This window comes from Herpailurus yagouaroundi, unplaced genomic scaffold (assembly GCF_014898765.1).
Source record: "Herpailurus yagouaroundi ecotype Mexico unplaced genomic scaffold, PumYag 28, whole genome shotgun sequence".
Lineage (NCBI taxonomy): Eukaryota > Metazoa > Chordata > Mammalia > Carnivora > Felidae > Herpailurus > Herpailurus yagouaroundi.
In genome coordinates, this window is record NW_024412376.1 from 85655694 (window position 1) to 85680324 (window position 24631).

At 43.7% G+C, this 24631-nt stretch overlaps 1 protein-coding gene across 3 annotated transcripts in view; it reads left to right on the forward strand.

Moving 5' to 3' along the window:
* TSPAN5 (tetraspanin 5) overlaps positions 1–23195 on the forward strand; it is a 175754-nt gene extending 152559 nt beyond the window's left edge. Inside the window, exons 1-7 of one of the 3 annotated variants that reach the window (XM_040477892.1) lie at positions 2068–2124; positions 8901–9047; positions 13021–13191; positions 16142–16267; positions 18149–18196; positions 18295–18411; positions 21002–23195. In XM_040477892.1, coding sequence (XP_040333826.1) covers positions 2083–2124; positions 8901–9047; positions 13021–13191; positions 16142–16267; positions 18149–18196; positions 18295–18411; positions 21002–21067 — 717 coding nt within the window. In that variant the 5' untranslated portion in view covers positions 2068–2082 and the 3' untranslated portion in view covers positions 21068–23195. Of the gene's footprint in view, positions 1–2067; positions 2125–8900; positions 9048–13020; positions 13192–16141; positions 16268–18148; positions 18197–18294; positions 18412–21001 lie in introns of those variants that run through there. The other 2 variants (XM_040477883.1, XM_040477903.1) reach the window with 2 other exon arrangements.
* The last annotated feature ends 1436 nt before the right edge of the window (positions 23196–24631 follow it).

The following is a 24631-nucleotide window of genomic DNA, read 5'->3' on the forward strand; positions in this document are numbered from 1 at the left end:
TACATCTTTTTCTTAAAATTTTAGAAACAGGTGTACTGTTTAGAAACAGTCGCGTTGAGAATAAGAATCTTCTTGCTCATTGCTGCATGCTTTTTTCAGACGGTAGAGCATCATGGCGGTAGGCAGACAGACTGCTCTGGGGTCTGTTAGTCTGAGCTCCGCGCCCTGCCCTACCACTTTCTTAATTGGATGGGCTGGCAGGTTACTCCGTCTCTGAGTCTGTTTCTTGCCATGGACACTGGTCCTACCTAGGTTTATTGTGAGGGTGAAGTAATCCAGGGAGCCCCATGCCGGGCACACAGTGTGCTCAGTAGTGCAGATCCCCACAGAGCCTACCAGCTGCCTCCTTAACACCCACGTGCTGCCCAAGGAGTGAGCTTTCTAAGTGCACAAATGACCTGGGCCTCCCTCTGCTCACCTCATCGACCTGTTAGTCTCCTCTCACCACCTGTTCCACTCACACGTAGACCCCTCAGTGAGCCAGACCCTGTCACTTTGTCTCGACACTTGCTGACATCACCTGCCCCTCCCCGTTGTGTTCCCATAATACCCACTGCAGACACTTCTGTCCAACACACTACTTCCCTGTCTCCCCTCTAGACTTGCTCCTGGGGGTGTCACTATGCCTTCATTCTGACTACCCCTGACAAACGCAGTACTTGTCGCCTCTCAGGTGATCCCCAGGAAGGTCTTTACTCAATAACTGAGTTGTATCTCTGGAGCCCTCGAATACAGTGATTACGTGCCACTAGGCTAGACTTTGCTTTCGTCTTTTTCACTTTAGTTTTGGGGTCACCGTGATCAGAGCCTCTGTTACATATTTCAGTTTAAACTTTATACTTAGGGCTGTTTCTGGGTACGTATTCCATCATCAGAACATGCATGTGAAAATATCTGGGCAGTGGCCTGGGAGCATGCTGGATTTCTGAAAAAGCTTTGTTTCCATGTTCAGAGAGGCAGCCCCTCACGCCGGGGGGGCATTTCTGGCCTGTGAGTGGCACTAATGAATAGGACTTGGTACAGCTGGCTGCCCCCCCAGCTGCCTGGCTGCAGGATTTGATGGAGACCTGGAAGGTGATGGCCTCTCCTCCTCCTCTTCTCCGAAAGCAGGTCATGGCCATTTTTAATCTGTAAGAAGGGATCCTTAAATCTCATCGATGACCTTTGACAAGAAAAAAAAGGGAAACTACATGCCTTTAATGCGGCTGGTCTTTCTTTAACCCTGCATCTGTTGGCCAGACCCCGAGTTCCGCTGTCCCCACAACCTTACGTCTCCCCAGACCGCTCAGGCCCCAGTGAGCTCTTGTCTCTTCACCTTTGAGTTCTCTCTCTGGACTCTGCTGCAGTTCTTTAGACAAATGGACGTTGGGGGGTTTGCAGAGTGGCTTTCCTCTGTAATATTTGGGGGGATCTCTGGTGAATGTTTAAGGAGCGGGTCTCCCTGCGGCCTTTGGTTTCAGCTGGGTCTTCCTGTGGCTGTTGTTTAAAGCTGCACCTCCTGCTCTTCAGGACCACCCCTCCCCCAGTACCTCATCTTCTTTAGAATGTCCTATCCCACCTCCTTTCTCAAGTAGGGAAATGCTTCTCTCCTTTTTACTCTAGAACTGCTGCCAGTTCCACCCCAGTAGGGTCTGGTTTCTGGAGGGGTAGGTGAATCAGGACCCAGTCTCATAAATCTCAAAGGGGTCCATCTGGCCTGGCTGTGGGTGCACATTCCATGTGACTGTCTCTTTGTTTCTCATCCAGCAGTCGGAAGGAATGTGCTTGTATATGCCAAAGCAGAAGAGTCCCAGACCTTAGGGGCTTATTAATGCTATTTTTGCATTTCTTTTCTGTGTGGGTTGTGAGAGAAGAAACTGAAGCTTGCCAGGTGGTACACAGAGGACTCTCTGAGCTGGTGGTGGAAAAAAACCACAGACGCTCCTGAGGTTTATTGGTTTGAAACCCTTCTGGAGCTTTGTTTGCCTTTTCATTTCTGCACGTGCATAGAAACCTTTTCCAAGAAGAAATCGTTATCCTCAGAGCATATTCCTTTATTGCAGAACCCTGGTGAGAAGCTGCTTAAATTCCAGAGGTAGCTGAATGAATGAGGTGCTGATGAGGAGGAAGGAGAGCAGAGGGAAGGTGGGCTGAGTTTTCACATTCTTACTGAGATATACGTGTTCATCAAACCACCGGATGATGCGATCCCACAGGGAGTAGGACATTGTTAAGTAGCTGGAAGATCACTCAGGAGTGGTGGATTTTTGACCACCAGGGCGCCCATCTGGCTCCTTGACAGCAGAAGCCTGCTTTCCCTGGTTCAGGGTGCCGCCATCATGGCAGCATGGCTGCTGACTGCTCCGTGTGCTCACCACTGTTGACTCACACTTCTCGCTGCTCTTTTTTCCGCTGCACCACTTCTGTGTACTCTTAGCTTCCACCCACTCATGGCTTCTGCCTACTCCTGACTTTTGCTTACTCATGGCTTCTCTCTTCCGCCTTTACTCTGAGTGCCTTTAGGTGATTTCCCATTGCCCAACAAAGAAGATCTGATTGGCAAGTCAGTTACTGCCACCTCCATTAGGCATGATCGTCAGATATGGTATGGCTTTCCTTAGAAAGGGTCAGGCACAGGGTCACCTGGGCTTCTTAGTTGTGTGTCTGACTTTGGCTCAGGTCATGATCTTATAGTTCGTGAGTTTGAGTCCCAGGTTAGGCTTGCTGCTGTCAGTGTGGAGCCTGCTTGGAATTCTCTCTCCCTATCTCTCTGACCCTCCCCTGCTTGCATGCTCTCTCTCAAAAATAAAATAAACATTTAAAAAAGGGCAGGGGAGGGGGGTCAGGTAAAGTAAGTACCAGAGCAAAACAGATTCCACTCCAGTGCAGTTGGGTTAGATGCCTCTCCTATGTGCTTCTAAAGCATCAGATAGGTTCCTTGTGGTGTCATATAATAGTGATGATAATGAGGAAAGTGGTAAACATTCACTGGCTTCTTATTTTGTGCCAAGCTCTTAGCATAGTGTTTGGATTTATTTGAATTATTTCCTTCATCCTGAGGATGTGAGATACCATTTCACTGATGTGGAAATTGAGACTTGGGTTTCGTAACTTGTCCAAGATCACACAGATAGTGGGTTGTGGAACTAGGATTCAGGACAAGATATATCTGTATTATCGTGTCCTGTCCCTTTGCCCCTCATCTGGCCCTGTCCAGGCTACCCTCTTTCTGTGTTTCTGGATTCCAGGGGAAATTGTAGGTGGACAGGTGGGCGTGAGTACAGTGCAGGACAAACGCTCCCTGCCACACTCTAGAGCAGCCTAAGTGACTGGAATATCTGAGTCTCCCCTTTACCTTAGATAGAGGATTCATATTGATACATGTTTTTGTTGGCTCTCTAAATTTCTGTACGATATTGCCTTAGACATGTTCCATGAACTTGTCTTATTTCTTTTCAGGCACATATTGGTCTTCTTGCTAAGTTCTGAGAGATACTATCCAGTCCCTAGTAGATAATGGAAATCTTCTATTTTCACTGGAGGATCATCTCTTGAAGGCTCTGAATTGATATGCCAGGAGCTAAGCTAGTTGTCCAAAAGCCAATTTGTGGAATCGCTAATTTGCTGAATATATTTGTTTCTTTCAGCTTTTTTAATTGCCTGGTATTTATCTTGTCTTTAGAGCAGCACTTTACGTTATGGTCAATTTGTTTCTGCCTCTGCTGCTGCACCGGCTATAGGTCTGGAGGAGCTGAGGGCATCAGACTATAGATACAGAAATACATAGTATGAATATGAAGAACTCTTAAAAACCAGTGTTTATTAATATAATCTTAATGATAAATTAAGAATATATGGGTAGGATATCTCCCTATATTCTTGAGTCTGTAGTACTTGAATATATTCTTGTGATCTGTAGTCTTGGTCTCTGGCTTTCTTATTCGGACTCTTTCTGTTTCTCTGCTGCTACTGTTCAGAATTCCATTTTCATATCAACCAAAACAAATGGGTAAAGGAATAAGTACATGTGGCTAATTGCTCTACTTCTCCTCCATTTTTCTTCATTTCATGATTCAGCTTCGTTGGAGGATATTTTCTGACTTGATGCATGAAGCCCGGTGCCCTTAACAGCTTTTGCTCCCAGGGCTCTGCCTGCAGGATTCTTGTAGAAGTAAAAGAACTTACTAGTAAGTGGGATGCAAATACCAGGCTGTGTGTATGTACTTCTCACATAAGCAGCAGTGCTGGGGATGGAAGAGAGGAGCCAATGACATTTTGTATTTATTTTTTTCAATAAGTTTGAGTTCTTTTTTTTTTTTTTTTAATCTTTATTTTTGAGACAGAGCACAAGTGGGGAAGGGGCAGAGAGAGAGGGGGACAGAAGATCTGAAGTGGGCTCGGTACTGACAGCAGCAAGCCTGATGTGGGGCTTGAATTCACGAGCTGTAAGATCATGACCTGAGCCGATGGCACTCAGTCGACTGAGCCACCCAGGTGCGCAAATAAGTTTGAATTCTAAAAAGTTGATATTTAAGCTCAAGGGTTGAGTGTTTAGATTTACATGGAGAATTGGAATTTAAATTATGTAAGTATTGACCGAGACAAAGCACCTAAAAATTCCATGCAGAGCTCATTTCATTAATGATGCTGAGTTGATAGCAAGTCAACATGAAGGAAGACTGTTTACGCTGGCTTAATTGCTGTGTTGACTGTAAATATCAGCCAGCTGAGTAAAGGAACCATATTAAGTCCAACGCTTACCTCTACTCTTTTCTGCTCCCCATCCCACCCCCCAAAACCTTTTTTCCCCTGCTAAAGTGTGAACTTCCGGTTTTGGAGGTGTGTGTGTGTGTGTGTGTGTGTGTGTGTGTGTGTGTGTGTGTGATGCACCTGTATATATGCACACATGTGGCGTTAAAAGCACAATTTATTCAGCTGTTGTCAGGTTGTGCAGGTCCTCAAATGCAAACACAGACTCAAATAGAACCAGTTTGTGCAGTCAAGGGTGGGATATTCTAAGGATTTGGGAGTGACTGGTAGAACTCATTGGCAGGCCAGGGATTATAATACTGACAGGATTTTCCCTCCCTACCCTTATTCTTTGTTTCTGCCTAAGCCTGGCTTTCTATTTCTCACTGTAGATTGACTTTCTCCACGTGGTGGAAAACACCGTATATGTGGCTCCAGAATTTGGTATTTTACAACTTCAGCCACAGGAGGGAGACGCTTGTTGTAAATCCTAGTGTCAGAGGAAGGCAATTCAGTCTTCTCAACTGTCCTGGGGCAGTGGGGTCATGTGAGAATTGGCAGCTCTGAGGGGCACATGGAATGCATTTGGGGGAGAAGGAATCCTTACAAGAAGGGGAAAGTGTTGTTCCCCAAAGAAGAGGGTGGTGCCCACAGGTTCCCAGAAGACTAGGTATCTGCTGGTGTGGTTCTTGCACATTCCTCAGGATTTACCACCAGTCAGAATATCTATTTTAAATCACTTGGCAGACTTAACTGTAATCTTAGACCTTGTATTCCCTCCCCCCCCCCCCCCCCGGCTTCTTGTCAACAACAAGCTTTGATTATAATTATTCTTCAGCAGGCATGTGCTAACACTTCTTACTCATTTGTCAGATTGAACTTAACAAAATTAAGAAGTCCAATGAGAGACCCCATCTTTAAGACAACAGAAGGCTGAGCTATCAACTCCCCATCATTTTTGTAATCCAGAATCTTGTTGCCAGGATTACGTTCAGCTCTTCTTTAATCTGTGTAGTCAGAAGCAGTAAGACTGCTTTTCAGTGAATATTTGGAAACACAGCACAGGTGAAGTACAGTCTTTTTTTTTTTTTCATCTCTGTCTAGGTAAGTAGCCCTAATCCTGAGGAAAAGGAAGCTGGGCACTGGGCATTGACTTCCACACTTTGTGTTTTAAGACTGGAGTTAGTTTTCAACAGATAACGACCTGGGTGTATTCTGAATCCGTTAAAAATAAAGTTCTTGGTAGTCTTTTTCATGCTTTGCAGAATATTGTCTCCCACAAGCACTCAGTATCTGTCTCCAGCCCTGGCTTTTGCCGGAATTTAGGATTAAATGAGTAGAATCTGCAGGCCTGCTAGGCCCCCAAATGATTGTTTCCATGGAAACAGTTGAAGGCCTCTCAATTAAAATTGCCCCTGTAGGCTGGACAGAGTAAGAGTATGAAAATAAGTTTGTCTGGGAAGCCAAATACTCCTCCTCCAAATGAAACCCAGAGAAGACAAATGATCCAGGAATCTACTGACAGTTGACATCATTTTTTTTTTTATTTTTGGGGTGTAGCTTTGTGTTTGAGACGCAGGTATGTGTGTTGGCTGGCTGGTGGCTTGGCCAGAGCTGCCCAGATAAATGCCCCTGTTGTCCATAACCTCTTTGTGTAGAGCCACAGATCACAGAAGAGTGTTTGGGAACAATTGGATCTTTGCTCAAACTTGAGTGTGAGTCACAAAAAGCCCATTAAAAATAGGTGAAATCATAGAATGGTATTAAAGTTGGGAGGAACCTAAAGGTCCTTGTGCCCCGTTTCCCATCCAATTTGGGAATCCATCCTAACACAACTGAACAGCAAGGTTCATAGTTTGGCTTCCCCATGAATGGGGAGCCTTCTCTGATCCATTGCTGGAGGGTATTAGAAAGCTCTCTTTTACAATCGTACTGACATCTCTTCCTGTCACTTCCACCTCTGCTGCCTCTTTTCGGTACCAAGTAAATTGAATCTACTTATCTCATAATTAACTCTTTAAATTTTAAGAGAATGTTATCTATATACCCTCCAAAGTCCTCTTTCTCCCTGGCTTATTAGCAGGTCTAAAACATTAAGACTTTAAGTATGGACACCTGTGTTCAGAGACATTCTAGGGGGAGAGGTTGATTTCCTTCTAACACTGGCCCCTCACCACTGGTGCTTGGATTTTGTGTGTCTTTTCTGGCAATTTTTTTCTTAGCATCATTTGTGCAGGTAGAGAGTTGATAACTATTTCTGTGTTTTCCTCTTCTCCCCTGCCTCCCCAGAGTAGTCACAGTTCGAAGCTTGGAAATATGAGAAACACAAGACTGGATCAAACCATTGGTCTAAGCAGTCTCATGAAGGGTGTGGTTGTGTTTGTGAGGTCACCTCAGAAGTTGGTGAATACACCCTACATTCCTAACTGCTTTCATAATCTCTCAACCCTTTATCTGTGACTTATTTAAACCTTTGGCCTTTCCTGTAAAGTTTAAATTGTACATTTTAAGAGTCCTGTATTTCTCATATCTGTCCTATTATTAATATCCTATTGTTCTTAAGTTAATGCCCCGTCTGAAAACAACAACAACAATAAAAACAAACATTGTTTTTGTCCAAATGATCCTACAACCTTAAAATGGATGGAAACTTCAAACTCCTAAACTTTGGTGTTAATTCATGCTGACTGGGAAGTGCTGGGAAGCAAATACGTGGCTTCCACTTGGTAGGCAAACACTGAAGTAGGCATTCTGTTTTGGTTCCAAAATATCAGTAGCTGCGTGACTTTCAGTAAGCTACCAAGCCTCTCTGGGTTTCATTTTCCTCAAGTATAGAATCAGATACATACTTTATGTTCTCTCAGGTTGTTGGCAGTGCTATGAAAACAAATTATTATAAGACTTCACAACAAGCTATACTATGATATTCTGGGATATTTTGAGAGTTCAAAACAAATTTAATAAAATAAAATATTGATGATATTGGGTATTTAAGACTCCTATACATCCACAGTTTCAAAAAAACAGGTGTCTGCCTCTATAGGAATGAATAGTAAATATGTACCTTGCATTTTAGGGGAAAAAAATCTCATAATTTCTAACATAGGGTCTGGGTGGTATGTGATGTGGTATCACAGCTGAGGGAGAAATGATTTCTGTAAAAAAGTTGCGTGTCCATAAAGAAATGAAATCACTCTGGGTTCCTTTGGAAGGAAGACAAAAGGGTGGAAAGTCTGGGAGTAACTTTTGACGTATGAGTCCTTTAAATCTCAATTATTTATTTTTTAAATTTCCTGAGGGAGAGAATACATGTGGGGGGCAGGGAGAGGGGCAGAGGGAAAGAGGGAGAGAATCTCAAGCAGGCTCCATGCTCAGCTCAGAGCCCGATGTGGGGGCTTGATACCATGACCCTGGGATCATGACATGAGCCAGTATCAAGGCTGTTCTGTATACATAGGTCTGTGATGGGAACTCTCAACTGACTGAGCCACCCAGAGGCCCCTAAATCTCAGTTCTTAAAAAAAAAAAAAAGTATTAAGTTAAATACCCCTAATGAGTCAGTGTGAGATAGCCATCAGCACAGATCACCTAAGTGGGCTTTGGGGGATCGGAGCCGGGTAGGGTCTACTGTGAAGCTCAAGGGTGGATCCTGAGGCATGGTCCTTCCCTGGAAGACTTGCAAGGGCTTGTTGCTGGGGCTGGCCTGCTGTGGTAGCCTTCAGCATCTAGCTCCACACCCTGGTTCCTGAGAAATGCCACAGGCTTGAAGCAGGCCCATGTCTGCCTTGGGCTTCAAAAATGACTCCTCTTCCTGGGGGTTGGGAAGCGTGTTTCTCTTACCCACATGTTTTTACTTATGACTGCTTATATTTGGACATAGAAAAAAAGGTAACATCCACATCTTCCCCATACAAGGTCTGATGACAGTTTCCTGGGGTCATTTCTTTGCTTTCTGTAATTTTACCAAAATTACAAACTTATCTAGACCTTAGAAAAAAGTAGTCTTTTGTTTGTTTTTTGCAGTGTTTCTTGAGTATTAATCATGCATAATAATCAGATGACCTCTGAAGTTTTTCATTGAAAGGGGGAATAAACCATTATATTAATCTTTCCATGTTGAAACACTGACCGGGCATCCTGGTGCCTTGTTGTGTGTGCTTTTCCGTCCCCAGGGAGTTCTGTCCAACATCTCTTCCATCACTGATCTCGGTGGCTTTGACCCGGTTTGGCTCTTCCTTGTGGTGGGAGGAGTGATGTTCATTTTGGGATTCGCAGGGTGCATTGGAGCACTACGGGAAAACACCTTCCTTCTCAAGTTCGTGAGTATCCCACTCGGCTCTCAGGCTGAGGGCTAAGCTCCCGTCTCTCCACAGGAGGATACCCCATCTGTAGGCAAAGTGGCTCTACCAAAGGCAAAGCAAAAATATGGCCCGGCCAACGCTTTCCTTTTGGGAGAGCTCTCTAGATCACCAGCTACGTGCTCCCCCGTTTTTCTTAATAATATAAGTACCACCCCCAGCCCGTGCCCTCCGTGGAGGTTTTGTACGTGTATATCAGGATTTGCATTTCCAGTCCCTAAAATGCCTTTAGATTAAGGTAGGTATACATATAGTTTTCTTCTCTTAAGTGATTTTTACCTCCTCTTTTAAGCACCTAGTCAGTAGTGAACTCTTCACATAGTTGAGAAAAACCAGACATAAGCACATTGGCTGTGGCCTGTCCTGATTAAATCTGTTAAGCAGTAGGTTTCGGAGAATATGGAAAAACAGTAAGAGGGACGTCCTCCTCCTTCTCTGCCAGTACAGACTTCTCCTTTTGTATGATCAGCATAATTTTCAGGTCCCTTGCAGGGTGTGTGCACTGTTAGCATGAAAATTTTCAGAGGAGGAGTTTTACCAGGGGCAGATAAGTAATAAAGTAGAGCGTGAGAAATGAAAGCCTTCCTTTGGAGATTCCTTCCAAAGGAGAAAAAAATGGCATATGCTTACGTGTATGTATCTGAAACAGGTTTGTTAGGTGTAGTCAAAGGTCAGCCAAAGGTGCCTGTCAGTCTGGAGCTTGGCATGCGGGTGGGCACCTGTGTGGATGCCCTCTGAATAACAGCGGAAGGGTGAAAACAATCCACCTTCCTGTGGTGAGGGAAGATGGTGGGATTTCTAGACAACAGTATTCGTGTAATAACCCCTGTTGCTAGAATCATACTTCTCATCATTCAGGGACATTTTCACTTAAAACGAGAGCCTACACTTGAACTAGTGCCAGCAGCCATGCAATATGTGATTCTCTTTCCGGGCCACATCATCCTCTGGCATTTTTCTTGAATATCCCTGAAGAGAGCAGACTCACTGTACCCTACCCAGGGTAGCCCATTTCAAATTTGGGCAGCTCTGGAGCGGATGAGGTTTTGGAGAATCGGACCTGAACGTTCTTATGTTTAACCTGAAAGTTTATAGGACTCTGCTAACAGGAAAAACTAAGGGATATTTGGTCTTCTCTACACTTAAGTGACCAGTTGGTTCTCTCTTCTGTATACATAGGTCTGTGTTGGGAACAACTGGTTTCCTAACACTCCATTTGCCTTATCTCCCAGTTCCCCCTTTTAAACACATGCACACACAATTACTTCATTCCTTACCTAATCAAAGACCTGTGGAGCCCCCAGGAGAGCTCTGTCCATGATCCTAACCTGCCAGTCTTCCTGGCATGAGAGCCTTCTAAATGCGTGGACTCACCTCACTCAGTTTTTCTGTAGTCTCATAAGGCCACAGATAATACTGAGCATTTGCCACTATTTTATCAGTTTGAGCCTCTGTGGCCTCAATATGGGATCCCCTTTAATATGATCTACTTGAATACAGTTTAGTTTGTAAGAGGAATCCCTTTAATGTAGTTTATTGTATTTGTACTTGAAGATACCAGAGTTAACTGAACAGGCAGAAATAGATACGTTTCTCTAAATCAGCACCTTAATTTCTAAAGTCCCATTTTGGAAGTGAAGAAAATTGAATTGTTTCTTGGCTTTTAAAAATGTCAGATAATATTTAAAATGGTCTCTATTTAGTACAAACAATAAAACCTGGCCCAGAATATTCTTTGGGCAGGAGCTGTGAAATAAGTAGAAGCAAATGTCAACACGGCTTGAAAACAGCCTCAAAGATTGGATTCTGTAAGGCTGGGAGATTTGCTGAGGGAAAATCTGAGAGCTAAGATAATGTGAAAGAGAAATGGAGCTTCCTGGTCAGCTAAGGCCCTAGTCTGAAACCTGTGAGTCAGTCTCTGCGCCTTTGAAAGTGGGGGAAATTGGGTTACAGGGTCAGGGCATATAGGTTTCTGCCAAATACTCTATAAGAATTTAATTTGGACTTAATTTTTGACATATATGTATCATATAACATTAAAGGAAAATTTCCCAGGGTAACTGGAAAATGAACTTGCCTAACCTTTATGGTGATGAGAACAAAAAGTTAGCTAAAATCTCTTCATGACTTGCGTCTTGGTATTTTGTGTACTATTGTATTGTACTTGGTATTTTGTGTACATTTGTATACAAATGATTTTCTCATTTGTATAGTGTGATAACTAGTGTATTTCTGTACCTAATAAAGGGACGGGAGTTGTTTTATACTATGGGGTAGGCATTGAGTAAAAGTGATAGTTTTTTCCTGTCTTTTTTTCTAGATTGAGGAAAGCTTACTTTGAAATTACTGGTACCACTGATGATAATTAACAGTTGAGATCCTATTTCTACTGTATGCATCAAGGACAGATAACCAGGAGATCTATGGAAGCTGAACCTGAGCCCTGGAGGGTCTAGAATTAAGGCCTAAACTTTGGGGTCCTAGACTTTGCCAGGAACTTCTTTCTTTCTTCCACCCCTCCCCTCATGCCCACCCTCCCAAGATGGCCCTTGCTACCCTGGAAAAACACTGTCAGATATGCAGACATTTGATGTGAGAAGGCCCCACCCCACAGCCCTCTCCCACCCTCACTGCACATAAGACTGTGAGGTCTTTGGAGGCAGGATTATGCCTTACTCATCCTTGCTTCTGCAAAGCCCTCCAAATCCAGGGCCCGATCTATTATGGGTCCTTTGATGTTTGCTGGAGGAATTAACATATTTTTGTCTTTGCTTTGTTTTAATAAGTAACTGTGTAGTCTGCTTTGCGCCACTCCTCCAGCACCTTTTTCTCTCGGTTGGCTGCTTGATGTCTGCTTGCTGAGGCAGAGAGCTTTAGCCCCCTCTGCCTCTCAACCACTCTCCGTCCTGTAGCTTTCAGGAGCTCTGCTGAGCAGCTGTGGCCCTCTTTCTGTCCTTGTTACCAGAAGTTCACCTCGTCCTTCACAACCTCATTTCTCATAATCTGTTTCAGCACAATGAATTAGAAAAGAGTAAGAGGGTGGGGGCGATAGGAAGTGGAAAGAACCGTGGGTGTGAATGATACGTTGGTATGACTGCCATCTGAGTCTTCTAGATGGAAAGGCAATTTCTCTAGATTTATGGGCAGTCACATTACCTGTGGCCTCCAGCCTTTCTGTTTAAATTCTTGTTGTCTGCATTAGCCAGAAGTCTTCCTTTGGCTGCAGGTTGATGTTATTTAAAATCTTCTGAGACTGGTATTTACAAAGAAGGGCGAGCACAGCCAGTGTTCCTAAGAAAGCTTTCAACCCAGTTTTCATGATGGTAAATGATTTTCACATCCTAGTCACCACCGCACCCCCCTCCCCCCGCCCACACTCACAAACTTCCTCTTTGACCTCTTCATCCAAGACGAACACATCTGCTATCTTACACCATAAAGCAGGTGCAAAGGAGAATTAAAGCAGTATCTGAATCCAGAAAAGGAACGTGTTGCATACAGAATCAAGGCCATAGTAACAAATGGCAGTCGATCTTACAATACTGAGATAATTTCTCTTTCAGCATTACGAAAGCTTACTAGAGGTAGGGGCAGGTCATGGTTCAAGAGTCTGGCAGTACATCAATCAGAAGAAACTCATTAGGTCTTAATGTGGGTCTAATGAGAAATTCCTTTTATCCATGTTTGCTTATAGGCTTTGTTGTTTAATTACCAAATGGACCACAAGAGTCCCTAAAATGTGATTATGAATGATTTTTAAAAATCCTTTCTTGGAATATAATATTCTATTAATGAATCTTAAACTGAAGATTATCTGCTTTGGACATGTGTAACAACCACCCAATGTAATTACAAACCTTTTTAGAAGGAACCCTCTAACTATATATGATCAAAATAGCCCTTTTAACTGTTCTCTGTGTGTCTTTTGTCTTAGTTTTCCGTGTTCCTGGGAATTATTTTCTTCCTGGAGCTCACTGCTGGGGTTCTGGCATTTGTTTTCAAAGACTGGATCAAAGACCAGCTGTATTTCTTTATAAACAACAACATCAGAGCATACAGAGATGACATTGATTTACAGAACCTCATAGACTTCACCCAGGAATATGTAAGTTTAAATTTATTTTTAAGTTGAAAGCCTTCTCGAGGAATGAGAACATTCCTCCTGGCTTCTGCATGTGCCAGCTGGAACCTACCTCTGGTTCTTCCACATGGTTTTGTTTGTTTGCTTGTGTATTTATTATTTTCTGACCTGCTCTATGACTTACATGATTTGCACCCTGAATGGAAATGCCCTATTTGCACTTATCTCAATTTCTACGAAGTCCAAGGGACCAAGAAAACTTCTTGAGCAACAAGATTATAACTACAGTTGCTATTTCCTATTGACATCTGAAGAATATTCTTTTGCTAGAGGTGTAGCATTTTGTTTGGTGTTTAACATGCTTTCTTGCTCCTTGTCCCCTTTAAAAAAAATTTTTTTTTTTTTGCTTATTTTGAGAGAGACTGAGATAGTGTGAGTGGGGAGGAGTAGAAAGAGAGAGAGAGAGAGAGAGAGAGAGAGAGAGAGAGAGAATACCAAGCAGGCTTCACACTGTCATCACAGAGACCAGTGTGGAGCTTGAACTCATGAAACCATGAGATCATAACCTGAGCCAAAATCAAGAGTCAGACGCTCAACCCACTGAGCCACCCAGGCGCCCCTTGTTCCCTTTTGATCGTCTTCCACACTTCACGGCTCACAATAATACATTTAGCAATAGAAAATTTGTCCACAAAGTTCCTAACATGCCCATCCAAATATCCTAGCACATGCAGTTCCATGCAACTGAAAGTTGAGAAACTTCTAAGCCCTGGCGGCTTCTAACAAGTAAAGAATCTCTCACAGAGCCACCCCCCACCCCAGGTTTCTGAACATTACCAGGTGATGTCCTCTGTAATGCAAATGAAGTAGCAGGCACCCCGTTTGACTCAAAATGCAAAATGGTATAAACAAGGTTCAGAAGAACTACAGATCTAGTGCCAAAATCTGATTAGCAAAGTGACCATGGGCTAACAGAACCTTGACCTATTTCCCCAAGAGTAAAACGGAAATAATAATAGCTACTGTTTAACTCCTGCAAATATTAGGGCACTCTAATGAGATGTGCATGGTTTTATATTAGGCTTAAGGTGTAACTGTCCTAAGGTGTTAAGGTCTTTATTTGCATGCAATGAGAAACTGGATAAGGTGAGCAGAACTGGACAGTGCTGTCTGTGCCATAAATGCAGGACTGGAGGGCCAACAGAAGCCCAGTGGATCAACAGTGGTCTCTTGGTTGGACAGCTTTCCAGAATGAGCTGGGGTCCCTTCTGATAAAGGGAGGAGACGGCCGCATCCACACTTGCTATCTGGGAGACCACCCTCCTTCCTTAGGTACTCAGAAGTCAGCTGAGTTGTGTTGGTTTTGTTCAGTAGCATCAATGACCGTCCTTGAGTACGCTGCACCTCAGCTGTGAAATTAAGCCCTGTTTCATCTCCTCAGCAGACTTCAGTGTTTTGTTAGGTCATAATGGATGCAAGCTCACACCTTGCCAAATGTCATCGCTGACTAGTTTGCATGACAGATCTGATGAAGCTTTGTGGGCAAACCTTGAGACGCACAACCCAAGCCCTCGAAGGACCAGACGGGTTGGAAGAACATGCGTGCACACGTTCTCTTGAAATGCTGTCTGCTTTATATGGAAATCCTGTTATTTCATGTGATTTTATTTTTCTGTTATGGAGTTTAATGTGTTGAAGTAGCTATTGGTCCTGAAAGCCTTAAAATGGTCAAGGCTTGATGTGTATTTAACTCTTGAGAGGTAGAGCTAGTCCATTTGAGGGGAGTGACGAAGTTGGCTTCTGGAGCAAGCAGTACTCGAACCAGGCCCCATTTGAGACTCACTGACTTTAACTGCTCATTTTATATACATTTTAATTAGATGATTGAATTTTTGTAAATGCATTTACATATTTTTAAATATTTGTTTTTGAGACAGAGAGCGCCAGTGGGGGAGGTACAGAGAGAGAGGGAGATGGAGGATCCGAGGTGGGCTTTGTGCTGTCAGCACGGTGGGGCTCGAACTCATGAACCATGAGATCATGACCTGAACCAAAGTCGGATTCTCAACTGACTGAGCCACCTAGCGGCTGCTGGATGATTAAATTTTTTAAGTTGAAAATGTAAATACATGCTCTTTAAAAACTTCAGAGTAGTAACAGATATATAATGAAAAGTAAGCCTCTAAAACTTTTGGGGGTAATGAGCATGTTCACTATCTTGATTGTGGTGATGGTTTCACAATGTATACGTATGTCAAATGTTATAAAATTGTACACTTTAAGGGGTGCCTGGGTGGCTCAGCCAGTTAAGTGTCCGACTTCGGCTCAGGTCACGATCTCGCAGTTTGTGAGTTCGGGCCCCGTGTCGGGCTCCGTGCTGACAGCTTGGATTCTGTGTGTCCCAGTCTCTCTGCCTCTCTCTCTCTTTCTCTCTCTCTCCAGAAATAAATAAACATTAAAAAAAGTTGTACACTCTAAATATGTTCAGTTTATATTGTATGTCAATTATACCTCAATAAAAAGGATTTTTTAAAAAACCCTTAATGCGGTAGAGACCACAATTTTTAGACAGTAAGCCTCTAGCCCTCCCACCCATAACCCCACTTGCCTCCTTCAGGCACAGTCAGGGTTCAGTGTCTTATTTATCCTTCTAGAATGTTCCTCCACGTACCCAAGCCAGGCAGACCTTGTTCTGATTGAGCCTGCTGAGCAACTCCTCCCCTTCCTCCACCTAACACCATGGGTCTCCTAAATCACTTAAATCAGATGCTAACACATCTTACAAATCTTGGGCCTTAATCACTTTGGAAGCTTTTATAGGAGCTGCTTAGGTTTAGTTTGGTCTACAACTAAATTCTGAGACAGAAAAGAAGGTTAGAGCTGGCGGAAGCTGGGTGTCGGTCGTTTGGTCGTGAGTATAGGCGCCTGGTCGCCTCCAAGTCAAGATGTTCTAATTCTCTCCTGTTTGCTCTAGTGGCAGTGCTGTGGGGCTTTTGGAGCTGATGATTGGAACCTAAATATTTACTTCAATTGCACAGATTCCAATGCAAGTCGAGAGCGATGCGGTGTGCCATTCTCCTGCTGTACTAAAGACCCCGCAGTAAGTGAAGGCCAGCAGACTGTTGGCCAGCTCCACACGTCACACCGAGAATGGGCAGGGGTGGGGGGCTTAGCACAGTGACTTTTTTTCTCGAAGCCTCTTCTTACGTGCTCATTCCCAATTGTAGCTCCTGTAGGGGGCACAGTGCTCAGATCTTCCCAGTAGGGGTAATAATTGCTGACCTTAATTTAGTAGTACGTGCTGGTTCCTAGTCTCAGTCTTTTTGTGAGTTGGCTCAATAAAATTCAGAATGTTCCTCCTGGCGGATACCACCATTATCTTCCCTCTTTGGGTGAAATGTAGGCCGGTAGAGTTTAATTAACTTTCCCAAGCTCACATTGCTGGCAAGTGAGGAGCCGAGCTTCAGACCCAGGAAGCCTGCCTATGGTGTCTGTAATTCCTTCTCTGTGAGAAGGACGCTCTTAGGTGAGAGCTCCCTGCATTGGTTTGGGGTTAGTGATCCTTTGCGTCCCGACTTGGTTCTGGGGCAGATATTAGGGATAGGAGAGGAGTTTGAGGTAGGATAGGCTCATCTACTAGGTAGGAAGACCGCAGCTGCCTGGACTTTCAGTTGCAATGATGATAATAACTGTAGTTGGTATTTGAGAAAAAGATAAAATATTACACCTGTGCATAACCCCTTCTACCATGACTTTGGTTGTATTTTGGGTCAAATCATGTGACTGCGATATGGGATGGCTTGAGATGCAAGTGCCTTGTCATAAGTTGAAAGCCAGGAGTGAATGTTAGAACAAGCGGGAGAATTTGCTTCTGCACATGTCCATCCCCCACTCTTCGGCCTTCTGGGACATCAATCCAGGCAGCCTCCTCCAGGCCGCCCTTCTCGAAATCAAGTGGAGCCCAGTGAGGACCACTGAACTCGTCAGCAATTTCCCCATGGAGGGTGTAAGGTGTGGGGCTCTTTAAAAGAGGCCATGGTCTTGGGGTGGAAAAATAGTTCTCTGAGGGCTTCAGAGGGGTGTCCGGGCTATTACTCTTGGTCTGAAAGAGACTGAGAATCAGAAAGGACTGTGCTTCCCTGCTCTGAGACCCTACCAGGAAGCCCACCTTTCCTACTGGCTAGTTTCGTGCTCTCCTCTGAGGAGGGCTCACAGGCAGGAGAGCACCCAGTACAGAGCCCTGGGTGCCCACGCAGGTACTGGCCAGCAGGTGCAAATTCTTCTGTCTCCAGTTCCTGCCCTGTGTTAACATTCCATCAGAAGTATGAAGCGTCTCTGAAGGCATTGTGCTCCCCTTTTGACTGCAGATACTCTGGGTAGAGAGTTTTCATTCCATAAATGCCAAGCTAATAAAATCCACCCCATACCCTGCAGAGGGGAAAAAATAAACCTAAAACCGCAGAACCCACATTTCTTGTCAGACCTGTGAGATGTCAGGGTGTCTGTCCATGTGATGTGTTGTCAGCACATTGTTTTGTTTTTAATTATTAAAGTAATGCATTCTCATTGAAAAATCCTTTAAATGATACAGAAGTATATAGATTAAAAAGTAGAAGTCCCCCCAAAAGAGCGTAAGTAAACATAGTCGTTGTGCCCTTTACCATGGTTTTATCTATGTCTTAGTTTTCTGAACCCCATATGCTTCCTGAGGTTGTCAATAACATGCTTGCTTTTCTTCTATTTCCCGAGCCTCAGTTTTCTTCTTTTGGAAAAAAGAAGGCATATTTTAATACTGACTTCTGAGAATTTTTATAACAATTACTTGGGATAATACATAAAAGTGTTTAACATGGTACCTAGGACATCTCCATGCCTAAGCACACAGTTTATTAACAATACTTAACAGGGATCTTCTGCTAATTCTTAGGTGGGCTTCCTGTCTATTGAGTGAATTTCACTTTTCTATTTTCTTCCTCCCCAGGAAGATGTCATCAACACTCAGTGTGGCTATGATGCCAGGCAAAAACCAGTAAGTGGAATCTCATCTTGTCACTTAGCACAAAGGGTGTTTCTGAGGAGCTTTTGAACTTGCATGGTGACTCTGTGCTCTCCTCTTCCCTTGCGAAGGAAGTTGACCAGCAGATTGTTATCTACACGAAAGGCTGTGTGCCCCAGTTTGAGAAGTGGTTGCAGGACAATTTAACCATCGTGGCTGGTATTTTCATAGGCATTGCATTGCTACAGGTAAGACCAGGCTCCTTTATGGATGTCACAGAGAAATGATGCTCTGGGAGAGCCCTTCCCAGGACAGGAGCTCTGCTGAATCACCTTAACATCACAATTTTTAAGACACATTGGAAGGCTGGGAAACAGACCTAAACTATTGGGTTTATATTTTATTTAAAGCCCATTTTAGATGCTACTATCCTGAAATACTTCAGGAAATCTTTTTTCCTTTCCAAGATGGAGAAATTGATTGGGTTAGCAGTTGTCTGCTGGGATCCCAGTGTTTCCATGGGCAAAATAATACTGTATTGTGACAGTTGGGGCAGGTAGGAATTATCAGAAGTAGATCCCAGTGGCAACATTAAGACTTTTTAGAATTTCACACACATCCAGTGTTCTGTTCTCTCTCTGGACTGCCTTGTCAAAATGCTAGTGAGGGAAGGAAGACACCCACTTTTCCTCCTAAGCAGCCCCAAGAGCTGAGGTTTTTATCTTGTAGAGATGTAATACTTTTCTTAGAGGGTCACAAATGGGGCACAGTGGTTGAAAGAGATTAAAGAAGTCCTAAATAAATGGAAAGCCGTTCCATATTCATAGATTGGAAGACTTAATTTTGTGAAGGTGGCAGTACTCAAATTGATCTACAGGTTCAGTGCAATCCCTTTCAAAATTACAACTGCCTTCCTACCCCCACCCCGCCCCCAAATGGACAAGCTGACCCTAAAATTCATGTGGAAATGCAAGGGACCGAGAATAGCAAAACAAACTTGAAAAAGAACAGAGTTGGAGAATTCACACTTTCCAATTACACTTACTACAGAGCTACAGTAATCAAGATGGTACATAAGGTTGGATCCACAGATCAGTGGAAGAGAATTGAAAGTCAGAAATAAGCCCTACATCAATGGTCAGTTGATATAAAAAAAAAAAAATTTTTTTTAATGTTTATTTTTGAGAGAGAGAGCGTGAGGGGAGAGGAGTGGCAGAGAGAGAGGGAGATACAGAATCTGAAAAGGCTCCTGGCTCCGAACTGTCAGCACAGAGCCTGACACAGGGCTCAAACTCACCAACCATGAGATCATTCCCTGAGCTGAAGTCAGATGTTTAACCAACTGAGCCACCCAGGTGCCCCTATGGTCAGTTGGTTTTTGACAAGGGAACAGAGATCAGTCAATGGGAAAAGAATAGTCTTCTCAACAAATGGTGCTGGACCAACTGGATACCTATAGGTAAAAAGAATGAATTTGGGCTCCTACCTCACACCATATATGAAAATTAACTCAAAATAGCTCAAAGACCTAAACTTAAGAGCTAAAGCTATAAAACTCTTAGCTAAAGCTAAAGACAGTGTAGGTGTAAATCTTTGTGACCTTGGATTAGGCAGTGTTTTCTTATATATGACACCAGAAGCACAAGCAACCACAGAGAGTACATAAGTTGGACTTCATCAAAATTTTAAATTTTTTTTCAACGTTTATTTATTTTGGGGGGACAGAGAGAAACAGAGCATGAACGGAGGAGGGGCAGAGAGAGAGGGAGACACAGAATCAGAAACAAGGCTCCAGGCTCTGAGCCATCAGCCCAGAGCCCGACGCGGGGCTCGAACTCACGGACCGTGAGATTGTGACCTGGCTGAAGTCGGACACTTAACCGACTGTGCCACCCAGGCGCCCCGGACTTCATCAAAATTTTAAGACTTGAGTGCTAAAAATGATAAGAAAGAGAAAAGACAACCCACAAAATGAGAGAAAATACTTGCAAATCATTGTGTTGGATAGGGGTCCAAAGTCTAGAATATATAAAGAACAACTCAACAATAAAAAGACCAGCCCAATCCAAAGATGGGCAAAGAATTTGAATAGATATTTCTCCAAAGAAAGTACAAATAGCCAATAAGCACATGAAAAGATGCTCATCATTAGATATTTGAGAAGTTTAAATCAAAACCACAATGACCTAGCACTTCACACATGCTAGGATGGATGTAATTGAAAAGGAAGACAATAATGAGTCTTGGCAGGGATGTGGAGAAATGGAAACTGTAATACATTGTTAAAGGGAATGAAAACAATAGAGTCACTGTAGAAAACAATTCGGCACTTGCTCGGAAAGTTAAACGGAGTTGCCATTGTGACCCAGCAACTCCACTCCCAAAAGAACTGGAAATCTGTTCACTAGAAAGTTGTACAGGGACATCCATAGCAGCACTATTCATAATAACAAAAAATGGAACCAGTGTAAATGTCCATCAGCTGATGATGGATAAACAACATGTGGTTTATCCATAGAATGGAATATTAGTCAAGTCATCAAAAGGATTGAACTTGAGTGGTTGTGAGGGATGGGAGAATAGAAATGCCTGTGAATAGGTACAGAGTTTCTTTTCAAGGTAATGGAATGTTCTAGAATTAGACAGTGGTGATAGTCGTACACCCTTGTGAATATACTAAAAACCACTGATGTGTATACTTTAAAATTAGGACATGCTTTATAGTGTATGAATTATGTATCAATTTTAAAAATGAAAGAAAAGAGATTCATTGACCTAGGAAAAGCCTAATGACGTTTTGAGTTTCACTGTTTGACTCTCTTTTCCTTCCTTTCCCAGATTTTTGGCATCTGCCTGGCCCAGAATTTGGTTAGTGATATTGAAGCTGTCAGGGCTAGCTGGTAGGGCCCCGGCAATGCTGCTGCAAAACACTGGACAGACCCAGCCTTCCTGCCCCTCCAGCGTGCCCAACCCAATCCATGCTGCACGGACCCTGATCACAGAGGCATCTTGCAATCCCACCTGATGGAGCTGCCAAGAACTTGGTTTGGGGGAGGGGGGTGGTGCAACTGGGAAATGCTGCTCACTGACAGAATTAAACAGATAACCAGTATGAAAGTCGTTGAGCCGTGAATCTCTACTGTAGCCATGAATTTATGGATGGATACTTACCAAAAAAAGAAAAAAAAGGGAGGGTGAGGGACCCAGATGTACCTGAATTTGTGGAACACACAGTCTCGTTCTCCACTTCGATAACTGGAGGGCTGGAAGAAGCAGTTTTGTTCTTTGTCACACCTTGAAGGGACTGCTTTCTGTTCCATGGCCTAAAGAAGTACATCTTTCCTAAAACTCAGCTCCTTACCTGGGGGGGGCTGTGGTGTTTTGGGGCACCCCTTCGCTGTACATTTCAAGGAACTGTTAACAACTGTGATCCCAAGAAGAAAACAGCTTGTCTTCGGGGTTCAGAGTTTGTGACCGCATTCAGCAAGTAATGCGGGTGGGCATGCGTGGTCTCTCCTGGAGTGTCCCTTAGAAGGGACGTTGTGTATCCCACGTGCATGGAGTAAGGGCAGCAGGACACTTTGTGATGCTGAATTTTAGCAGGACAGATCGTTGTTCTAAGTAGGCCTGAGCTTTATTTATCAATGACATTCAAGGAGAAATTGAAGTTAATGAAGAGGTTATTGGTTAACATCCCTCACCCCCGCCCACCCTATTAGTTGTTGGATTCTTTGGAAACTCTGGAATATTCTGGGTTTTGTTTGGCTTTTTTTGCGTTTTTGTTTTTGTCTCCCAAAAGTGAGAGCTGGGATGCAGTTTCTCTTAAAGTGTTTTCTTACTCAGCTCAATGTTAATTTTTTGGTATAATCTCCCTGCATGATCTGTGAACCTGAATCCACCAGCTCCTTTTCCTGCCCTGTCTCCCACGAACATTTATAAATGTTATTTGGTCGGCATTCACTTCGTAGGTTCCCGGCCTTCAGAGGTGTGGCGTGTCCTCCCTGGCTGCGAAGCGACTGGTAAATGCTTCCACAGACTCGATAGTCCCTTTACCCCATCAGTCTCCGGGGCCTCATCCGCAGCCCCCAGTTTTCTCTTTGAATGGAATTGAACCTAATGCTGAAACAGTGTTGACTCACAATCAAGAAATTTATAATGTTTTTTTCCCCCTTCTGGTTTTACTTTGCTTTTATTTAACAACAACAACAACAACAACAAAAAAGCATGGCCAGAGCTCCCTCCTAGTGCAGACTAGCCATCAGGATGGTAACAAAGCACAAATACTTAGGAGGGAGGGGCATTGATGGGGCAAGTGTTCTGTGACCCAAGGTCGGACACCACTTCCAGGTGCTGCCGCTCATCCTTACCCCCATGAAGGTGGGGAGGGATGAGTCCTGCCCCCAGATTTTAATCCAGCTGGTATCCACCAGGATGCCACTCTCCTGGGGAGCAGACATCAGCCTGTGGAACGGCGGGAAAACCACAGGTACATTTTACGGTGATGCCACACTTGCCAGCACAAAACTGGGCAGCTAGCATGCTTTGTGGAAATTTAGCAAGCTTTTCCGTTTTAGCCCCATGTTGCATCGCTGTGGCTGATGAATGTGTCAATCTGCTCAGAGAAAAGACAGAAATTCTTTGAAAACTGTCTCCAGAGTGTGGGTGTGTGTGTGTGGCTGCATGTGTGTTTTTGTGTCTCTGTGTAGTTAGAGATGTTCATTCCATCTTCTGGCTGTAAGATGATTTGATGTCATCTCTGCCCCCACGCAGTTGTCATTCTGTAATGTCATTCCAACACAGAGAAGACTCGAGCCCCGCAATTGGCACTCTTGTCTTTATTACCTCATTCTCCGGTGAACTCCCTCTGACCAGTTGATTCAGAATCAGGCAGGATCCCCTCCCTTTGGCACATCCAGTGAAAGGCCAAACGGCAAGTCCAAGTGCGTTCTAAATTTTAATTAGTCACCCTTTATTTTTTACACTTGAGAGTGGTTGTAATTAAGGCTGTCATTAATAAACTGGTTCTACCTTACGTGGAGTTCTGTCTTTCTTCATTACTTGTCTTGGGATTGCAGAATTCTCAAATCCAGTGGCTCTCAGACTTTAACGGGCATCAGAATCAACCAGAGGGCTTGCTGAAACATTACTGGGTTTGCCCCATCCCCACAATTTCTGATTTAGGAGGTGCGTTTCTGACAAGTTCCCTGGTGATGCTGTGCGTCTTGGATGCACAGTTTGAGAAGTACTGCTCTGATCAGCTCTCTAAGGGGGAAAGGAACATTTCGGGGTTGGGGAGGGAAAAGTCCCTTTGTGCTACTGGGTGCTACTGGGTGGGTATGTAGGAACTGTCTGTCCTTGAGGTCATTGTCTGCTGGTCACAGTCACCTGGGGACCACGTTGGATGCAGATCATCAGGCCTCGCCCCTGGCAGTTTGGGAGGGCATGAGCCAGAGTCTATGTTTTTAAGAAGCTCCCGTTAAACTTCTTTCTAAGAAAATAAATGCTAGTAGTCCCTGAGAATAAGAATCTTAAAAACCCATTTGAAAAATGCTATTGTAAATGTCCTTTCATTGTGAATTACCACTGTAGAAAGACTTGTCTTTAAAACTATTAGACTTTTTTCAAAGATCAAACAAAATGTGAAGTTTCATAGAGACCCAAGTAGGTCCCAAGACTTGCTTGAGAAACATTTTACCTCGTTTCTCTGGATATTTGAGACCAAAATGTTATTTTGACTTTAGAGAAAGTTGTCAGTGGCAATTGGAGATAAGCAGTCCCTACTGAGTTTTCTTAGCTGTGCTGGTAGGGATTATGTACCTCTGTGAGGTGATGGGCCCTCCTTGCTCACCGCAGACACAGAGCCAACAAAGAAAATTCTAGCTTAGATGTAAAAGGATGCTTTGTCCACAAAACTCAGGGCTTACAGGAAGTTTCTTCCTGTTTTGAAGGTAGACTCCTGCGGGATGGTTCCTAAATTTCTCTTTATCTGTATCGTTTGCTTACGACAAAATCATTGCTTCCATGATTTAAAAATATTTAATACCATTTTTAAAAATGAACACAGGAATAAAAGAATTTTGCATCACAAAGCACTTAAAAGAGAAGTCAGTCCCTCTATTTTTTCTCCCTCTTTTCTTCTCCCAAGGAGTAAACCTTGATGTCTCTGTCAGCCTTCTCCCTACTGTAGGTCCCAGTCTTCCTTCTCTCCAGGAGATTCTGAAAAGTGTCTCTTGGCCTCGTTGTGCAGAATGTTTCCTCATTCATGCCCTGGGTCTGTGTGGGCAGGAGTGGGGTCATTCTGCAGTTCTGTGGAGTCCCTCTGAGTGTCAGTTTCCGGCTCACTTGGACAGGAGCCCTGGGAAGCCGGGGGGCTGAACAATGAGGAGCTGGAGCCCAGTGACCTGGCTGGCCCTCTGCAGCTCTCTTTGTCATTTGTTCAGTGAAGCCCTCCTTCTCTAGGGAAATCCT